This window comes from Clarias gariepinus, chromosome 1, assembly GCF_024256425.1.
Source record: "Clarias gariepinus isolate MV-2021 ecotype Netherlands chromosome 1, CGAR_prim_01v2, whole genome shotgun sequence".
NCBI lineage: Eukaryota > Metazoa > Chordata > Actinopteri > Siluriformes > Clariidae > Clarias > Clarias gariepinus.
Window position 1 is genome coordinate 22,344,877 of NC_071100.1, and position 18,352 is coordinate 22,363,228.

Consider the following 18,352-nt stretch of genomic DNA (forward strand, 5'->3'; position numbering starts at 1 on the left):
TTGCGTCAGACTGTCACCCAGCAGGGACTTTTGATCAATTCCCAACAGCAAAGTCTCCAGCAGATCTCCCAGGCCGTGTCTCAGCTGTCGACTCAATTTCAACAGGTATGCTCTGCCCTTCCTTCTACTTCAACACCCGTGACCTGGCACGAACCTCGCCTACCCAACCCACAACCATACAATGGCGATCCCGGAACCTGTCGTTCCTTCCTGTCTCAGTGTTCTCTGTCACTGGAGCTCCAACCCTCAACTTTTCCCACCGAACGCTCTAAGGTGGCCTATGTCATCACCCTCCTCACAGACAGAGCCCGTGAGTGGGGAACCGCCGTCTGGGATGCTAACAGCCCTTGCTGTGCCACCTTCAGTGCCTTCACTGAGGAGATGAAGAGGGTCTTTGATCGTTCTTACGCAGGAAGGGAGGCCGCGAGGCAACTGCTGGAGCTTCGCCAGGGTTCTAGGTCTGCTTACGACCATGCCATTGAGTTTCGAACCTTGGCGGCTGCCACTGAGTGGGACTCCCAGGCCTTGTACGACACCTTTTTAAATGGACTTTCGGAGTCTGTCAAGGATCAGTTAGTCTCCCAGCAGCTCCCTGAAGACATTAATGGTCTAATGGATCTGGCAGGGCGAGTAGACGCACGCCTCTGACAAAGACGCCGTGCCCCTGCCCAACTCCAGCCCAGGACCAATAATTCTCCTGTTCAAACCACCTCCAACGGCTCTCCGACCGAACCCATGCAGATTGGGCGAACCAGGATCTCACCGGAGGAGCGACAACGTCGGGTTCAGACAGGGGCGTGTCTTTACTGTGGGCAACTCGGACACCTACGCCTCCAGTGCTCATTAAAAGCAAGGCCCCCCCAGTGAACCTAGGCACACTGGAGGGGGCGTGCCAAGGACAGTCGCCTAAGGACCGTTCACTTCTTCCCGTCATGCTCCTTTGGGATCATCGCTCCCATGTTCTTCACGCTCTCGTCGACTCCGGCTCAGACCAGAATTTAATCAGTGCATCAAAAGTTGAGGAACTGCACTTGCCAACCGTCCCTCTGGCACCGCCGCTGTCAGTCCGCGCTCTCGATGGGACGCTTCTTCCCCCCATTACCCAGCGGACGCCCCAGTAACCCTGAGGACATCTGGGAACCACTCAGAGGAGGTATCATTTCTTGTCATGCCAAAAGCTCAAGCCCAGCTCGTTCTTGGACGCCCCTGGCTCATCCGCCATAACCCATAAATAGACTGGCAGCACAACGCCGTCCTTGGGTGGAGCCCACTCTGCCTAGCATCATGTCTCAAGTCTGCGCTCAGCCCCGCTCCAGTAATAATCTCCCCTGAGGAGTTTCCTGACCTCTCCTCAGTCCCAAGTGACTACGCTGATCTCAGAACGGTCTTCAGTAAATCCCGGGCGACTTCTCTACCACCACACCGACCCTACGACTGTGCCATTGACCTCCTCCCTGGCACGACTCCACCACGGGGACGTCTCTACTCACTCTCCCAACACGAAAGAGAGGCCATGGATAAGTACATCTCAGAATCATTAGCCGCCGGCATCATCCGACCATCATCATCACCCGCCGGGGCAGGCTTCTTCTTCATGTCCAAAAAAGATGGGTCCCTGCGCCCCTGTATTGACTATAGAGGGCTTAACGACATTACCGTTAAAAACCGGTATCCCCTACCCCTGATGTCAACAGCCTTTGACCTTCTGCAGGGGGCCCAGGTCTTTACCAAGCTGGACCTCCGCAGTGCCTATCACCTCGTTAGAATCAGGGAGGGAGATGAGTGGAAGACCGCCTTCAACACCTCATCTGGTCATTATGAATATCTTGTAATGCCTTTCGGGTTGGCCAATGCCCCGGCAGTCTTCCAAGCCTTGGTCAACGATGTCCTTAGGGAAATTAATGTATTTGCCTTTGTCTATCTTGATGACATTCTTATCTTCTCCCGCTCCATGGAGGAAAATACAAGACATGTTCGCCAGGTGCTTCAGAGGCTCCTTGAGAACCAGCTCTTCGTGAAGGCTGAAAAATGTGAATTTCATCGAAACACTGTTTCTTTTCTAGGCTTCATCATTGCCCCGTCAAAGATCCAGATGGACCCCGCAAAGTTGCAAGCTGTTACCGACTGGCCCGTTCCGACCACCCGTAAGGACCTTCAGCGTTTCTTGGGCTTCGCCAACTTTTACAGGCGGTTTATCCGAGACTATAGCTCTGTAGCTATGCCACTCACCTCCATGACCTCGGTAAAGAGCCCGTTTACCTGGACGAAACAAGCAGCTGAGGCATTTCGGGAACTGAAGATGCGCTTCACTTCAGCTCCGATTCTCCAACAACCTGATCCTGCCTTTCAGTTTGTGGTCGAGGTGGACGCCTCAGATTCTGGAGTAGGGGCGGTGCTGTCCCAAAGGTCTCCCGCTGGCAACAAGCTGCTGTTTTTTCTCCCGTCGCCTCTCGCCCACCGAAAGGAATTACGGCATTGGGGATCGGGAGCTGCTGGCTGTAAAATTGGCGTTAGAGGAGTGGAGACACTGGCTGGAGGGAACCGAGGCCCCGTTCCTGGTCTGGACGGACCACAAGAACTTGGAATATATAAGGACAGCCAAACGCCTCAATTCCCGACAAGCAAGGTGGTCCCTATTTTTTTCTCGTTTTAACTTCTCCCTGTCCTACCGCCCGGGCTCGAAGAATACTAAACCGGACGCGCTCTCCCGCCAGTTTTCACCAGTCCAAGATCAAGCATCCGATGCCTCCATTTTGCCCCCCCAATGCCTGGTAGGGGCGGCACTGCTTGTCCAGCAACGCTTCTGGTGGCCCACCATGAGAAATGACATCCGTCGCTTCGTGAATGCCTGTGACCTCTGCGCAAGAAACAAGACCAGCAAAAAGCCGCCTGCTGGCCATCTTAGGCCGCTTCCAATTCCACACAGACCCTGGTCCCACATAGCCCTTGATTTTGTTACCGGGCTTCCCGAGTCCGAAGGTTACACCTGCGTCCTCACTATCGTGGACCGCTTCTCCAAGTCAGCTCACTTCGTTCCCCTATCTAGTCTCCCCACGGCCAAAGAGACAGCGGAACTACTAATCATTCATGTATTCCGACTTCACGGACTCCCGACAGACATTGTATCGGACCGTGGACCCCAGTTTGCAGCACAGTTCTGGTCTGCCTTCTGTAGACTAATCGGTGCCACGCCCAGTCTATCCTCGGGGTATCATCCACAGACTAACGGGCAGACGGAACGGGCCAACCAGGACCTGGAGACAGCCCTCCGGTGTATGATATCCAAGGAGCCCCGGTCCTGGAGCCGGATGCTCCCATGGATCGAATACGCCCACAATTCTCTGCCCACGTCAGCTACCGGCCTGTCGCCTTTTCAGTGCTCTCTCGGGTACCAGCCTCCCCTGTTTCCCTCTCAGGAGGAGGAGGTCTCAGTCCCTTCGGCTCAAGCCTTTGTTCATAGATGCCGGAGAACTTGGCTAAATGCAAGATCAAGGTCTCGGCCTTCAAACAACAAGCCGACCGGCACCGTTCCAGGGCACCGCCCTATCGAGTAGGCCAAAGGGTCATGCTGTCTGCCCGTCATATCCCCCTCAAGACCATCTCTCGGAAACTGTCCCCCAGGTTTCTCGGCCCATTTACTATCATTAAATTTACTAAAATTAGCTAAATAGAAAAAAAATCTTTGAGAGGTTATACTTTAAGTTTAAAACAACAACTCTTAAATGTCATCTGATACATTTGGTATATTATTAAGCACATTTACAAAGGTGGTCATGAAACTACAGGTAAGTTATATAAAAAACAAGTAATTTAAGGATTTGGGATATTTTGAATTTTGACTGTTTTATTTTAAATTCATGTTATATGTTTACACTGCTGACCAAAACAAGAGTCAATGTAAATGTATTGGTTGGGTTTAACTAAGCAAATGGTTAAGAGCCTTCTACTGGATAATTACTGCAATGATTTGTTTCAGCCAACAAGAAGTTATTTAACCCTAACTGATCCAGTGATCATTTCACTGTCAAAAGACATATTCTGTGGTTGTGGCATGTGGAGAGATGTTACTGTGTTTCAGAAGGGTCAAATTTATTGGCCTGCATCAAACAAAGAAAACAACTACTTGTAGACAGATTTCTGAATCTATTAGAATTGGGTTAAGAACTGGAAAATGCATTATAAAAAACTGGAAGGTTAGTGGTAAACCATAATTTTCGAGGAAGAAATTTGGCTGTAAAAACATTGTCAATGAGTGTGATGGGAGATAAGATATTCCCCTATTCGTTCCACAGCGGGGAAATTTCTTTGTTACAGCAGCGAAGAAAAAAATTGCAAATAAGAAATAGGGACAGTACAGTGTATAAATACAAGAGAAAAAGTAAAGACAAAACAATAATTGCTCTTTCAAATAAACAAATTGCACTAGTTTAAACAAATTGCACAGGGGTAATATTGCACAGTTTAAAATGTTATTGCACAGTTCTGTTGCGATGAATTGCACTAGGATAATGTTGCAGTTTTAAATGGTGTTATTGCACAGTCACTATTGCACCCAAATCTAAGATATTATAACTGTATTGTAAGATAGTATTGTCATATTAAGATAGTAAAATTCAGGTATTGTAACATTATATAGCGGTATACAACTGTGTGGAATATGGAGACTTGTTCACTAGAAGCAGCTCTGATTGTACAGTCTTATAGCAACAGGGAGAAAAGACCTTCGATATCGCTCCTTCGGACACTTGGGATGTATCAGTCTGTTGCTGAAGGAGCTCCTCAGAGATGTAACTGTTTCATACATGATCACTTAAATGCTTAGTGAAATCTAATCATAATTTTTTTTTTAATAGACCTTACAGCTATGTTTAATAGTGAAAGTAAGAGCATTTCCACATAATGTGAAAACTCTACGGATTGGGATTAAAGAGCTATGTAGCTATAAGAAAATCTCATTATTGAGGTAATCGGAAAAAAGGGCTTTAATTTACTTGGGAGCATAAAAAATGCAGAGCACTGGAGAAAGGACATGTGGTCTGATACGTCCAGATTTACCCTTTTTGAGTGATGGGAGCATTAGGGTAGAAAAAAAGGGCAGATAAAATGATGCACCCATCATGCCTAGTGCCTACTGGGGGCAGTGTTATGATCTACGGTTGCTTCTGTCAGACCAGGTCTAGATTCAGCCCCCTTATGTGCCCAAAAATGTCAGCTGACTGCCTCAATAAACTAAATAACCAATTTCTCCATAATTTTTTTTTCTCTGATGGTACAGGCATATTAAAAAATGACAATGCCACAATTTATCGGGTTTAAATTGCAAAAGAGTGGTTCGGGAACTTAAATCATTGTTTTTACAGATTTTTCATGGATTTTCATCACTTGTTATTGGCCCTTAGAGTACAGACCTTAACATCACTGAGAATCTTTGGGATGTGTGGAGAAAGCTTTATGCAATGGTCTGTACAAACAAATCTTAAAAACAAAAACAGTAACAATGCAGTTCTTCCATTGTAGGATTATGTTCTCTGCTTTGAGAATTTCAGATTATATTCAAATGTTTGTCTTGTGTATACAAATCGAAATGGCTTGCTCCCCCTCCATTATGTGACTTCCAGGTAGTTTTCACTCAGAATGCTCTATAAAATTGTTAAAAATATCTTCAGTAAGAGATAATGTGTCATACCATTTTGTGACACTACATATGTGCAGTAAGCATTCTCTGTAAAAGCTACAAAACAGTGGAATGCTCTATTTAACAGAAGATATAAAGAGTCAAACCTAAACATCTGCTAAAAAAGCCTCAACTTTGTAAGCATTGAATGCAGTTTATTCATTAGCTGTTTAACTTTATTATTATTATTATTATTATTATTATTATTTCTTTATAGTATGTGTCTTGTGCTTGGTTGTTGTATTTTTTTATTATTTATTAATGTTTTTGTTATTGTGATTATGTTCTTAATTAGTATGGTTCTGAACTTGTGGCTAATTTTGGTACAATGCGTCAAATGGCAACACTGATGTTTAATATTGTACTTACATATAAATAAATAAATAAATAATGAATTTAATTTTCCTCAATTTTGTTCTTAGAGCTTCAAAAGCAGAAGCAATACACAGGTGAGAATGAAGTTTTTGTCTTTTAAAATCATACAAATGAATTAGACTGATTCATTAAGCAATACAGTAGCCTATTACTTTAATCATAAAGTCAACCAGGAGCTTGTTAGACTGGTTGGGGATCTTTGACTTAACCACACTATTTAAAATGTTAAAAGCTCAGATCATATAAGAAGGAGGCTTTTGAAGGGAAATCTAAATAAGCAGAACCTGATTAGGTGAAATATAAATATTATGTAAAAAAAATCAAGTTAAAATAAAAGATGTAATTAAAGCAGTTAATCCAGCAGTATCCTTCTACTCATGACAAACTTATATTCAGTATTTAAAAAATATGTCCAAATATAATTTTAATGGAATTGTGCTTTTGGTATGTTGTATTTAAATATTACTAATTTTTATTGTTATGTTTGTAAGGGTTCATAAAGAAATTTGTCACAGGTAAGAATAAGTTTGTTTTATCTACAGTACAGATAAATCAGACTCTAGCATATTTACTAATTTTTGTGTGTGAGACCATCTATGTTTGTAAAAATGTTTTTTGCATGAGCGTGTAATTTTGTTTTCTTGACTGTGTGTGTGTAAGTGTGTGTGTGTGTGTGTGTGTGAGAGAGAGAGAGAGAGAGAGAGAAAGAGAGAATGAGAGTTCTAGAAGACCCAAACATTACTAAATTAGAGTAACAATACTTACACATAGTCATAACAAACGTTTTTTGTGCGTTTCCTCTTAACTCATACCCTGTATGTAAGACACAGCACAGTGTTGATATACTGACTCGGTTGATACTATGGAATGTTATGAGATCTGTGAAGATATAATCTCGTACTTGATGTTGAATGCTGACTCTTATTGCCAATGGTCAGCTCCTGCACAAGGTTGATCAGATATTACCTTCCACCCTCAGCAGGTCTAAATCTGATCTCCCAGTTCTGATGAAAATGCAAAAACCTAATGGTTAACTTGCAGTCTGCAATGTTATTAATACTATTTTTCAATCAGTGTCTGCAACATCATATTCTACATTGAACAGGTTATCGTTGTTGTCTTCAAATACGCTCGACAATTCTGTTTTCTCTGTTTTCATGACTGTTTCCACAGTATTTCCACACTTTGTTCTTTCTGTTTCCCAGTACAGAGTAAAATGACCACCAGTGTTCTGTCCACTGACACCCTAACCTGGATCAGGCTCACGTTGGCCTGTTTTCCTGTCACATCTTGTCCTCAGACCAAAGCATCCCAGTTTGTCAGAGGCGGCAGACAAAATATAATTGATATCGAACCAAATTTTAACATAAAATTTAAGTTCTTTTTGATGATTTTTCAGGGTCATGTAAACCTCACACCTGTAACAGTGGAGACCTGCACCCAGACAGCGTTTTGTTTATAGGAGAAACAATATTCATCATTTAATCATGTCATGATAATTAAAGTTTTAAAAAATAATTAATTATAAATGGGGGATGTTAACTCGCATGATTTTTAGTAAGTGTAGATATCGAACAAATTTACAATTCAACATAATTCCTGTCTATCTCACTGCATTGTATTCAGTAAAAAAAATATCACCAGTGCACTGGTAATTTAAGCAGCAGATTTAATGCTGCTGTGACCAACAACCTCTTCAACTATAAAGATTTTAAACAGTGGCTGTGGACTAAAACCACACAAAAAAACATGAAATACTTTCTCTTTCTCTCTCTCGCCGCAAACAAAAAGGACACTTGTGTGTAACCTTTGGATTTAAGATGCAGATACATTTTCCTCTGCAGATCACCTGGTTCTTTAGTTAATGATGGTTTGTACTGTGTTTGCCCCTGGCTTTACATCATTTTCTCCACTGAACATGGACAGCCAGTGGAGAATTTAACTTACAGTATTGTTTCCCATGTTAACTGGGCAAAAAATCAGTGGCCATTATAACAACATGCATAAAAACACAAACACACCCTGACCAGCACAAATGGTTAAACAGACACATGTACAACTCCCTACAACAATCCCTATTTACAAACCACACAGTGATAACAATAATCCCTACACCAAAACTATTTTATAACATGGACAAATGAGAAAATAGAAGATGCATGCTCACATACAACAGAGAGACAGAGAGAGTACATATGTGCATGTGTGTAAGAGAAAGAGACTTTTGATAGTCCTTTATTTTAGATATTTGTGCGTTCACTGTAGCAGCATTTTTTTTAAATACCCACTTAGGCACATAAATAGATCAATATTTAAATACATAAAAGGTAAACTTTCAATCATGTACTGATTAAAGTAATAATTTGCTAATTCTGAATATGAAATTCAATCCTTTTTAGAAACTATTAATTCAATCACCTGTGTGGTTACACACAGCTTCCCCATATTTTTTTAAACAAAAGTCTTTCATGCTTTTATGCTTTTTTCATGTTCTTTCAAGTTAAAATCAACTAAGATCTTTGTTTACGATATGCCGTGAAATGCTTATACGACTGCCTGTGACCTTAAAATTTTTTAAACAATTAACAAGAAATAAGAAAGAGGAATAAATAGCTGAAACATAAGAAAATAAAACAAAATATAAAACTTTCAAAAAATATATAAGAAATATAAAAACCTATCTGTACAAAAGACAAAATAGCAAATTTAAATGGAAATAAATATGGAAATAAATGGAAATGTCCAGGAAGTGTACAAATGTGCATGTATGTGCAAATGTGCAATGTCCATGATTGCCCGGTCTACAGTGAACAGATGAATAATGTCCATAAGTGTCCATTTCTGTGCAGTGTGCAAAAACGCAGAGATGATTAGTCCTATGTACAGTATTGATCTGGTTTAGAGACCGTATCGCCGTATTCCCACTGTTGTGGGAAGGAGCTCCTCCTCAGACTCTCTGTGTTGGCCTTTAGGGAGCAGAAGCACTTTCCTGACCACAACAGAGAGAACAGTCCATTGCTGGGGTGGCTCATGTCCTTCACAATCTTCCTGGCCTTGGTCCAGCACTGCTTGCTGTAGATCAGGTACAGGTCAGGTGGTAGAGACCTGCCGGGCCTTTTTCACAACGGTGTTGATGTGACAGAACCATGACAGGTCCTGCGTGATGTGAACACAGAGGTATCTGAAGCTGTTCACTCTCTCCACTGGGCTCTCATTAATGACAACAAAGGTTTTCTGTCTGTATGACATTTTTTGAAACAAGTAATTTCCATTTATTTAAATGTCCTTTTATCTTTTTCGTTGTGCCGGGGAAGGTAATCTTTCAAAAAACTCCTCAACCCCATTGCAATGTTGTAACCTCACTCCTGTACAGCTTTAAGTAAAAGTTGACTGTCTGCTCATGAATTTCAGTAGGTTTAGATGAAAGCTTCCCCGATTCTTTCCATACAGCATGTATAAGCCTTGTCTATTCATTTCTTTACTTAAGGCCAACAAAGAACATTGAAGGAACATCTATCTCTCTTACACATTTAAAGTTTGACCAGATCAGTCCCCCAGTATACTGTTGTACCTAGCAGATCAGCCAATGCAGTGTTTTGCTGTGGACTTCCACCCCCTCAATCTCCTGAGCTTTAAGAGATCTGGTAATGTCCTTGGTTACACTATAAGAGTACTGTTGCTAAAATAATTTAATTTGCATTTTGCCACTTTCCACCACTCCTGTAGAGCTATAAAAATGGCTTTCCCCCCAAAAAAACAGCCCTGTAATGTACAGCCCTTTTTATAAAAGGCTTTTATAAAATTATCTAAAAATGCTGCTCTAAAATGCCAGGATACACTTGTAAACATTTTCAGTGGGCATGGTAAAATACAAACATCAAAAGGCACAGATGTAGGGAAAACAAATGATCTTTTATTTTAGTTCTCGCTCTCTCTCACTTGCTCACACACACACCTGCACACTTGCACACCCGCACACACACACACACACACACACACACACATGCAGTCAGTGTCCAGGGATTCTCGGTGAGGAAAGTAAGGGTGGAATGCAGAAGATGCAGTTTCAGGGAGGTGATCGGGCGAGCCGGGGAGCATGGTTAAGCTGGATGAGCTTGGAGCGATCCAAGGAGAGACTAGAGTTGGAGTCAGTGGGGAGAGGAAGAACGTCCTACTGCCAGGACTGAATTGCCAGGGCTCTTTTTATAGGGACCAGATGGCAGCTGGACAGCGGCTGATAATTTGCTACCAGTCTCAGTGAGTTACGGTGCCCTGCCTCTTTTTCGAATGTGGTAGAGCTGTCCATGGTGCTGAAATGCATGTCATGAGCTCTTTTTCTTGGTCGAGTGAGAAGTAATTGTATTTTAAGGAGCATTGGCTGCAATCCCTTTAAAACAACACTGCATAGCTTAAAAGTGCATTGTACCATGCAATGATCTGAAAACCACACATCATAGATAAAACAGGACCTAAAAACACTCATGTTAAGCTGATGTTTAAAACAACAAAAAACCTTTGAAGCCTAGCCTAGCTAGTAATTAATTGTTGTTAATTAAAAATTGAATAAATAAAGAGAGAATCACTTTCCTATTTGGGAACATTTAAATAATTTCTCCGGTTTCTTCCCACAGTCCAAAGACATGCAGATTAGGCTAACTGACATTCCCAAATTTCCCATAATTTGTGAATGAGTGTGTGTGTGCGCATGTGTTTGTGTGTGTGTGCCCTGTGATGGATTAACACCCTATTCAGGTTGTTCCCCACCTCATGCCCTAAGTCTAATGCGGTAGGCTCCAGGCCCCTCATGACCCGGTATAGACAATGATTCTTCAATTATTTTTCAAAGATTTTTAAAAGATCCACGTTTGAAAGAAAAATTACTTTTTAAACTACGGCATTTTTTACAGCGGATTTTTAAACCACAGCATCAACACACACAATTTACCAGTGTCAATGATTAATGCAATAATACTTGGTGCTATATGTCCATATTACTTATACTGCCTGTGATGTTAGGGTCTATTTAATGCACAAAATTTGTTCATTTGAAGTTAGTAGAAGGGGTTCATGAAATAAACCTTTTGGTGAAACTATTGGTTGGGAAACCTTGACACCTACTGTAAATGAGGTTTCATCTTGTGATCACTGCACTGGCCACAGAAAAAGTGGGTAAATCAGTCCCATCTCTCCCAGACCCAGTCGCAGCTGGCCCAGGACTCTCAGCATGCCTGTTTTATCATTACTCCACTCATGCATCATGTTTATGAAGTTTAAGAAAATCACAATTGCTTTATTTATAAGTAAAGTGGCCATGATATTACTGTGCCCTACTACAGTACATCTCCTACTGCAAAACCTCACACTGTTGAAGTATTAGTTTCTCATACACACTGGTGTCTGAAGTCACCATGTTTTCTAGTATAATGTGCCGGTCTCAGGCTCATGTGCCGAAACACTTGCATGCACTGACTCACTTTCCAACACTCCACCCAATTCCACCTAACCCAAAAACTAATAATAAACTAGAACTTAACCATAATACCATGTAAAATTTTCTAATGTAAGTTTCCAGATATTTTAGCTAATGATGGCTTGTACAGTGACTGTGGCTGTTCTTCCTCTGTTAATTTGAGAATAGCACACAAAGGTCTATCAACTTTTGTATATATACAACTTTTGTATGTATACACATTTTTATTGTGTATATACTCTCTCTCTCTCTCTCTCTCTCTCTATATATATATATATATATATATATATATATATATATATATATATATGTATGTCCTTCTCAAAAAATTAGCATATTGTGATAAAGTTCATTATTTTCTGTAATGTACTGATAAACATTAGACTTTCATACACTCAAAAAAATAACTCGTTGAATGAACATAATTAAATTATGGAAAGAATTTCCACCTGATTTAATGGCTTTCTTTCAGCATTAAGTAATTTTGTTGGCCCAACTTAATGTTCTTAGGTTCAGTCAAATTAATTTTATTAGGTTCATTTAACTTATTTACTACAGCTGCGTCCAACATAATTTAATACTGTTAACATAAATAAATAGCGTTGGTACAACACATTTTTCAGTTGTAAATTAAGTTGATCCAACTCAAGTAAATTTAAATTTCAAGCCCTGGTCAACAGAATTCTGTGAAGGAAGGAAGCATAAGACAAACGGGATAAAACGGAGATTTTTATTTTACACCAGCAGCAACTTACAAATGAGGTCTCAATTTAAAAAGATGTAAAAAAAAAAAACATAAAACACCACAAATAAGTATTAATCATAGAAAAACAATTAAACACCAACAGAAACGTTTTGTACTTTATAACTGTACGTTATGACTTTTAAATATGACCGTTAGAGACGGTTGGTCAGGAAACTCCTAAAGTCAGATGCAGACAGGACACTTTCACTCACAAACTCCTGTGAAAAAATACAGAGATAGATTCTATTAAAATTCATGATACTTAATTTATCAAATGAACAATATTTATACTTTCTTCCTCTCGCTTCACAACTTCTCTGGACCGAAACCAGAACTGAACCGCAGATTAAGCACGCGCATATAACCGTCGGTATTTTAAGTGTGATTAAAAATACAAGAAATAGCTTAAACCAAAATAACGTGACTAAACATCGCTAAACAACAGGTGACATTTATGTTCAGTATTTCGTTTCTTTTTAAAAAGGTGGGAATTATTTCCTGCTTAACTTTTCCACACGCCCACCAAACGTTTGTCTTTTCATTGTTTGTGTTCTCTTCTTGCGATATCTTCTCGCGATGTTTGCTTTGATATTTCCGGTTATCATAGTGACATGATCTCTTTGGTTTATCTCAACATGGTTGAATCTAATACATGTTAAGTTGTTGAATTTCATGCAAATAAAACATAATTTATGCATGTTTTCTTTGGAAAAATGAAGTTATGTACAACACACATATTACATTTTAGTACATGTAACTGGTAGCCAGGTTTGAGTGTATATTTTAGATTCATTACACACAACTGAAGTAGTTCAAGCCTTTTATTGTTTTAATATTGATGATTTTGGCATACAGCTCATGAAAACCCAAAATTCCTATCTCAAAAAATTAGCATATCATGAAAAGGTTCTCTAAACTAGCTATTAACCTAATCATCTGAATCAACTAATTAACTCTAAACACCTGCAAAAGATTCCAGAGGCTTTTAAAAACTCCCAGCCTGGTTCATTACTTAAAACCGCAATCATGGGTAAGACTGCCGACCTGACGGCTGTCCAGAAGGCCATCATTGAAACCCTCAAGCAAGAGGGTAAGACACAGAAAGAAATTTCTGAACGAATAGGCTTTTCCCAGAGTGCTGTATCAAGGCACCTCAGTGGGAAGTCTGTGGGAAGGAAAAAATGTGGCAGAAAATGCTGCACAACGAGAAGAGGTGACCGGACCCTGAGGAAGATTGTGGAGAAGAACCGATTCCAGACCTTGGGGGACCTGCGGAAGCAGTGGACTGAGTCTGGAGTAGAAACATCCAGAGCCACCGTGTACAGGCGTGTGCAGGAAATGGGCTACAGGTGCCGCATTCCCCAGGTCAAGCCACTTTTGAACCAGAAACAGCGGCAGAAGTGCCTGACCTGGGCTACAGAGAAGCAGCACTGGACTGTTGCTCAGTGGTCCAAAGTACTTTTGTTGGATGAAAGCAAATTTTGCATGACATTCGGAAATCAAGGTGCCAGAGTCTGGAGGAAGACTGGGGAGAGGGAAATGCCAAAATGCCTGAAGTCCAGTGTCAAGTACCCACAGTCAGTGATGGTCTGGGGTGCCATGTCAGCTGCTGGTGTTGGTCCACTGTGTTTTATCAAGGGCAGGGTCAATGCAGCTAGCTATCAGGAGATTTTGGAGCACTTCATGCTTCCATCTGCTGAAAAGCTTTATGGAGATTTTATTTTTCAGCACGACCTGGCACCTGCTCACAGTGCCAAAACCACTGGTAAATGGTTTACTGACCATGGCATTACTGTGCTTAATTGGCCTGCCAACTCTCCTGACCTGAACCCCATAGAGAATCTGTGGGATATTGTAAAGAGAAAGTTGAGAGACGCAAGACCCAACACTCTGGATGAGCTTAAGGCCGCTATCGAAGCATCCTGAGCCTCCATAACACCTCAGCAGTGCCACAGGCTGATTGCCTCCATGCCACACCGCATTGAAGCAGTCATTTCTGCAAAAGGATTCCCGAACAAGTATTGAGTGCATAACTGAGCATAATTATTTGGAGGTTGACTTTTTTTTGTATTAAAAACACTTTTCTTTTATTGGTCGGATGAAATATGCAAATTTTTTGAGATAGGATTTTTGGGTTTTCATGAGCTGTATGCCAAAATCATCAATATGAAAACAATAAAAGGCTTGAACTACTTCAGTTGTGTGTAATGAATCTAAAATATATGAAAGTCTAATGTTTATCATTGCATTACAGAAAATAATGAACTTTATCACAATATGCTAATTTTTTTAGAAGGACCTGTATATATACTGTATACATTTAATGTGTATATATAAACTTTCACTCAAGCTTTAAAAAGGTTTTTCACTAAGACAGTGGAGGAATCTGTTTGCAAGGTTTTTGTAGTAAAACAATGTTTACTTCTATGTTTGGAGAGAGTATGAGCTCTCTTATGTCCCATCATAGTGATCTCTCAGTCATAGTGATCTCTCATACCCTTTCTCTTTCTCATACTCATGTGCTCCATGGGGTAAAGGTTCTTTTAGAAATCAATATACTGTTACGCTCTTAGTGCCTTTGCGCTGATCAAAGACTTTTTGACATTTTCTTTTACCATGTTGTTAGGCTCTTATCACGTGGTCATGTTTTCCCACGCTGCCGGCACACCGGTTTCTCATCTGGCGCTGATTTCATCCATTTTATAAGGAAGCGCAGCGCGCTGTCTCGCTGCTGAATTATTGTGTGTTGTTTCGCCGAAGTTTTCTCGCGGTTCTGTTCATGGTTTTTCGTTTTGCCCCTCGTCTCACGATTTGGATTTTTTGCCACGCTTGGATTTAACAGCTCTGAACTTTCGCTTTCGTCATTCGACCACGGCTTTGCTTCTCGTTTGTTTTGGCTCGCCGCCCTCGCTGACTGATCACAAGGCTCTGAACTCCCGCTCTCACCTCCTCGACTACGGCTCAGCTTCACGTTTTGGCAAGACGACATCGCGGACGGACTTCAAGGCTCCGATCTAACACTTCCGCCTCCACGACCACGACTCTGTCTCACGTCCCAGCTGCTATGCGACGCTACGGATCTTGCATCTCGGCGCCAGCGCCTCCGCTCTCACTACAGCGGCACCACAGAAGAACTGGGAGGCTCATGACCCGCACCTCCATCTGGACCTGGGTCCATCTTCACAGCCCACGATCCGCGCACACGCGACATATACATACCTTGTACTCTCTGTATTGTTTCAAAAAAGGTTATGATGGCAACCGGCCGCTTCAAACATGTTGAACTGTCCAGAAAAAGTGTAGGCGAAAGTCTGCAATTATGCTCTGCAGATGCATTAAGCCTTGTCCTCTCTCTTCATTAGGTAGATATAAATCAATTCTTGGCAGGCAGTCCAAGAGACTACTAAAATCATTTGGGTTTTTATTTAATTCCTCCTCTTGTCTAGTGTTTTCACCTTTTTTGTATCTGTGTTATTTTGTTTATAACTTAAATTATGTCATCGGCATACACTAATAGATGATGTGTTCCTTTTCCATCAGTTCTCAGATTATGTAACTAAGTTTTTATCACTGGGGCATAAAGCATACCTTTCAGTGAACATGCTTGTCTAGCACCTCTATTTTAAAATGCACACTTTCAGCACACTCCCAATGTCATTATGTAAAACTTTTATTTTCTTAATAAAACGAAAGTTGGTTATCCATAGATATCTGTGCTCTACACTATCAAATGCTTTTTCTTGGCCTAGGGAAATCATACTTATAAAAATAATTATATTTAAAATGTATAATCTTAAAATTTTTAAAATGCCTTGAATCAGAGCGATATTATTGAATATAGATATTTCAAACATACATACGTTTGATCTGTATTCATGACTTTCTCTAAAACATTTCTTAGCCTTCCCGCAAATACCTCTAATATAATTTTTCGTGTCGCAACTAACCAATGACATGAAAATGCTTTTTTGGGTAACAGTGTGAGTGTAAATGACCCTCAAAGTGTTTACTAATGTGAACTGTCAATTTAAGGCTTTTAGTTTGATAGTGACACTGACTGTGTGCACAGAAGGAGAAGACAATGACTTCCTGCTCATTGTAATATAAAGGGTAAAAATTAAGTATGAAGAAGAAGAAGGTAATTGCACACTTTCATGACTATATTCAGTGATGTAATCTAGTTATTTTTATGGTGAAATGTTTGACTGTATTGCTGTACAATAATCATGTTCACGTCAGCTGTAGAGGCTATGCTTAAGTCAGTGGTTCTCAAACATTTTCTGTCATTCCCCACTTAAGGTGGTGGGCGAATTTTCAAGCCCCACTTGTTAACAAAATAATAAAGAAAACGGCCAAGTTTACTATTTATTGAAATATCAATTTCTAAACCAATAAGATCAAATAACGCCAAGTTCAAAACAGATAAAATACACGTGCAATTGTTATAACAGGCTTACTTTGTCACTTATCTAGAGCTTTCTTTCAAAAAAGTTAAGTGGCTTATTAACGTGACTTGGGTGTGTTGTTGATAAGTGTCTTCCTACTTCGTCTCATGCTGTCTGCTGCCAGCGGTTTAAGACACAAAACACACACAGGTCTCTCCTCTGCCCCCACCATCCCCACCTTGAATCCAAGCGCAACATAGGCTTCATCATGTTTTCCTTTCGGCTGGATTTTTGGTTGATTAGGCTGATAGAGATGAATCACCTGCTTATTTGTGGTCCATGTAACAACCACGGGGGGGCGCAATCCAGTGTCTTCTTGTGCCAGTCCCAAGTCTGGATAAATGCAGAGGGTTGTGTCAGGAAGGGCATCCGACGTAAAACATTTGCCAAATCAATGATGCGAATCAAGAATATAATTCCCATACCGGATCGGTCGTGGCCCGGGTTAACAACGACCGCCACTGGTGCTGTTGACCTACAGGGTGCTGGTGGAAATTGGGCTACTGTTCGTCGAAGAAGGAGAGGAGGAAGGCGTGTTCGTAAGCAGAGAGAGAAGAGGAAAGGCAAGAGTTTAGGAGTGATAGTAGGGACTTTGAATGTTGGGACCATGACAGGGAAGGGAAGAGAGTTAGTTGATATGATGCAGAGAAGAAAGGTGGATATACTGTGTGTACAGGAGACCAGGTGGAAAGGTAGCAAGGCTAGAAGCTTAGGATCAGGGCTCAAATAGTTTTACCATGGTGTGGATGGGAAAATAAATGAATTAGGAGTTATCCTGAAAAAGGAGTTTGTTAGGAACGTCTAGAGGCGAGGGAAAGTATCAGATAGGGTGATGAGTCTGAAGCTGGAAATTGAAGGGGTGATGTTCAATGTTGTTAGTGGTTATGCCCCATGGGTAGGTGTGAGTTAGAAGAGAAGGAGACATTCTGGAGTGAGTTAGATGAAGTGATGCAGAGCATCCCCAGAGGTGAAAGAGTGGTGATTGGTGCAGACTTCAATGGACATGTTGGGGAAGGGAACAGAGGTGATGAAAATGTGATGGGCAGGTTTGGTCTTCGGGACAGGAATGTAGAAGGACAGATGGTGGTGGACTTTGCAAAGAGGATGGAAATGGCAGTAGTAAATACTTTCTTCCAGTAGAGGCAGGAACATAGGGTGACATATAAGAGTGGAGGCAGAAGCACTCAGGTCGACTACATCTTGTGTCGACGTTGTAACCTGAAAGAGATCAGTGACTGCAAAGTGTTGGTAGGGGAGAGTGTAGCCAGACAACACAGAATGGTGGTGTGTAAAATAACCCTGGTGGTGAGGAAGGCGAAGAGGACAAAGGCAGAGCAGAGGACAAAGTGGTGGAAGCTGAGAAAGGAAGAATGTTGTGAAGTCTTTAGGGCGGAGTTGAGACAGGCTATGGGTGGTCAGGAGGTGCTTTCAGTTGACTGGACAACTACAGCTAATGTGATCAGGGAGACAGGTAGGAGGGTACTTGGTGTATCATCAGGTAAGGGGAAAGTGGACAAGGAGACTTGGTGGTGGAATGAGGAAGTCCAGGAGTGTATACAGGGAAAGAGGCTAGCTAAGAAGAAGTGGGACACTGAGAGGACTGAAGAGAGTAGACAGGAGTACAGGGAGATGCAGAGTAAGGT

At 41.3% G+C, this 18,352-nt stretch overlaps 1 protein-coding gene across 1 annotated transcript in view; it reads left to right on the top strand.

Moving 5' to 3' along the window:
• LOC128527467 (butyrophilin subfamily 1 member A1-like) overlaps positions 1-18,352 on the top strand; it is a 54,802-nt gene that overhangs the window by 23,130 nt on the left and 13,320 nt on the right. The window contains exon 6 of the mRNA XM_053499863.1: positions 4,932-4,963. Within this exon, the coding sequence (XP_053355838.1) occupies positions 4,932-4,963 (32 nt within the window). The remainder of the gene's footprint in view (positions 1-4,931; positions 4,964-18,352) is intronic.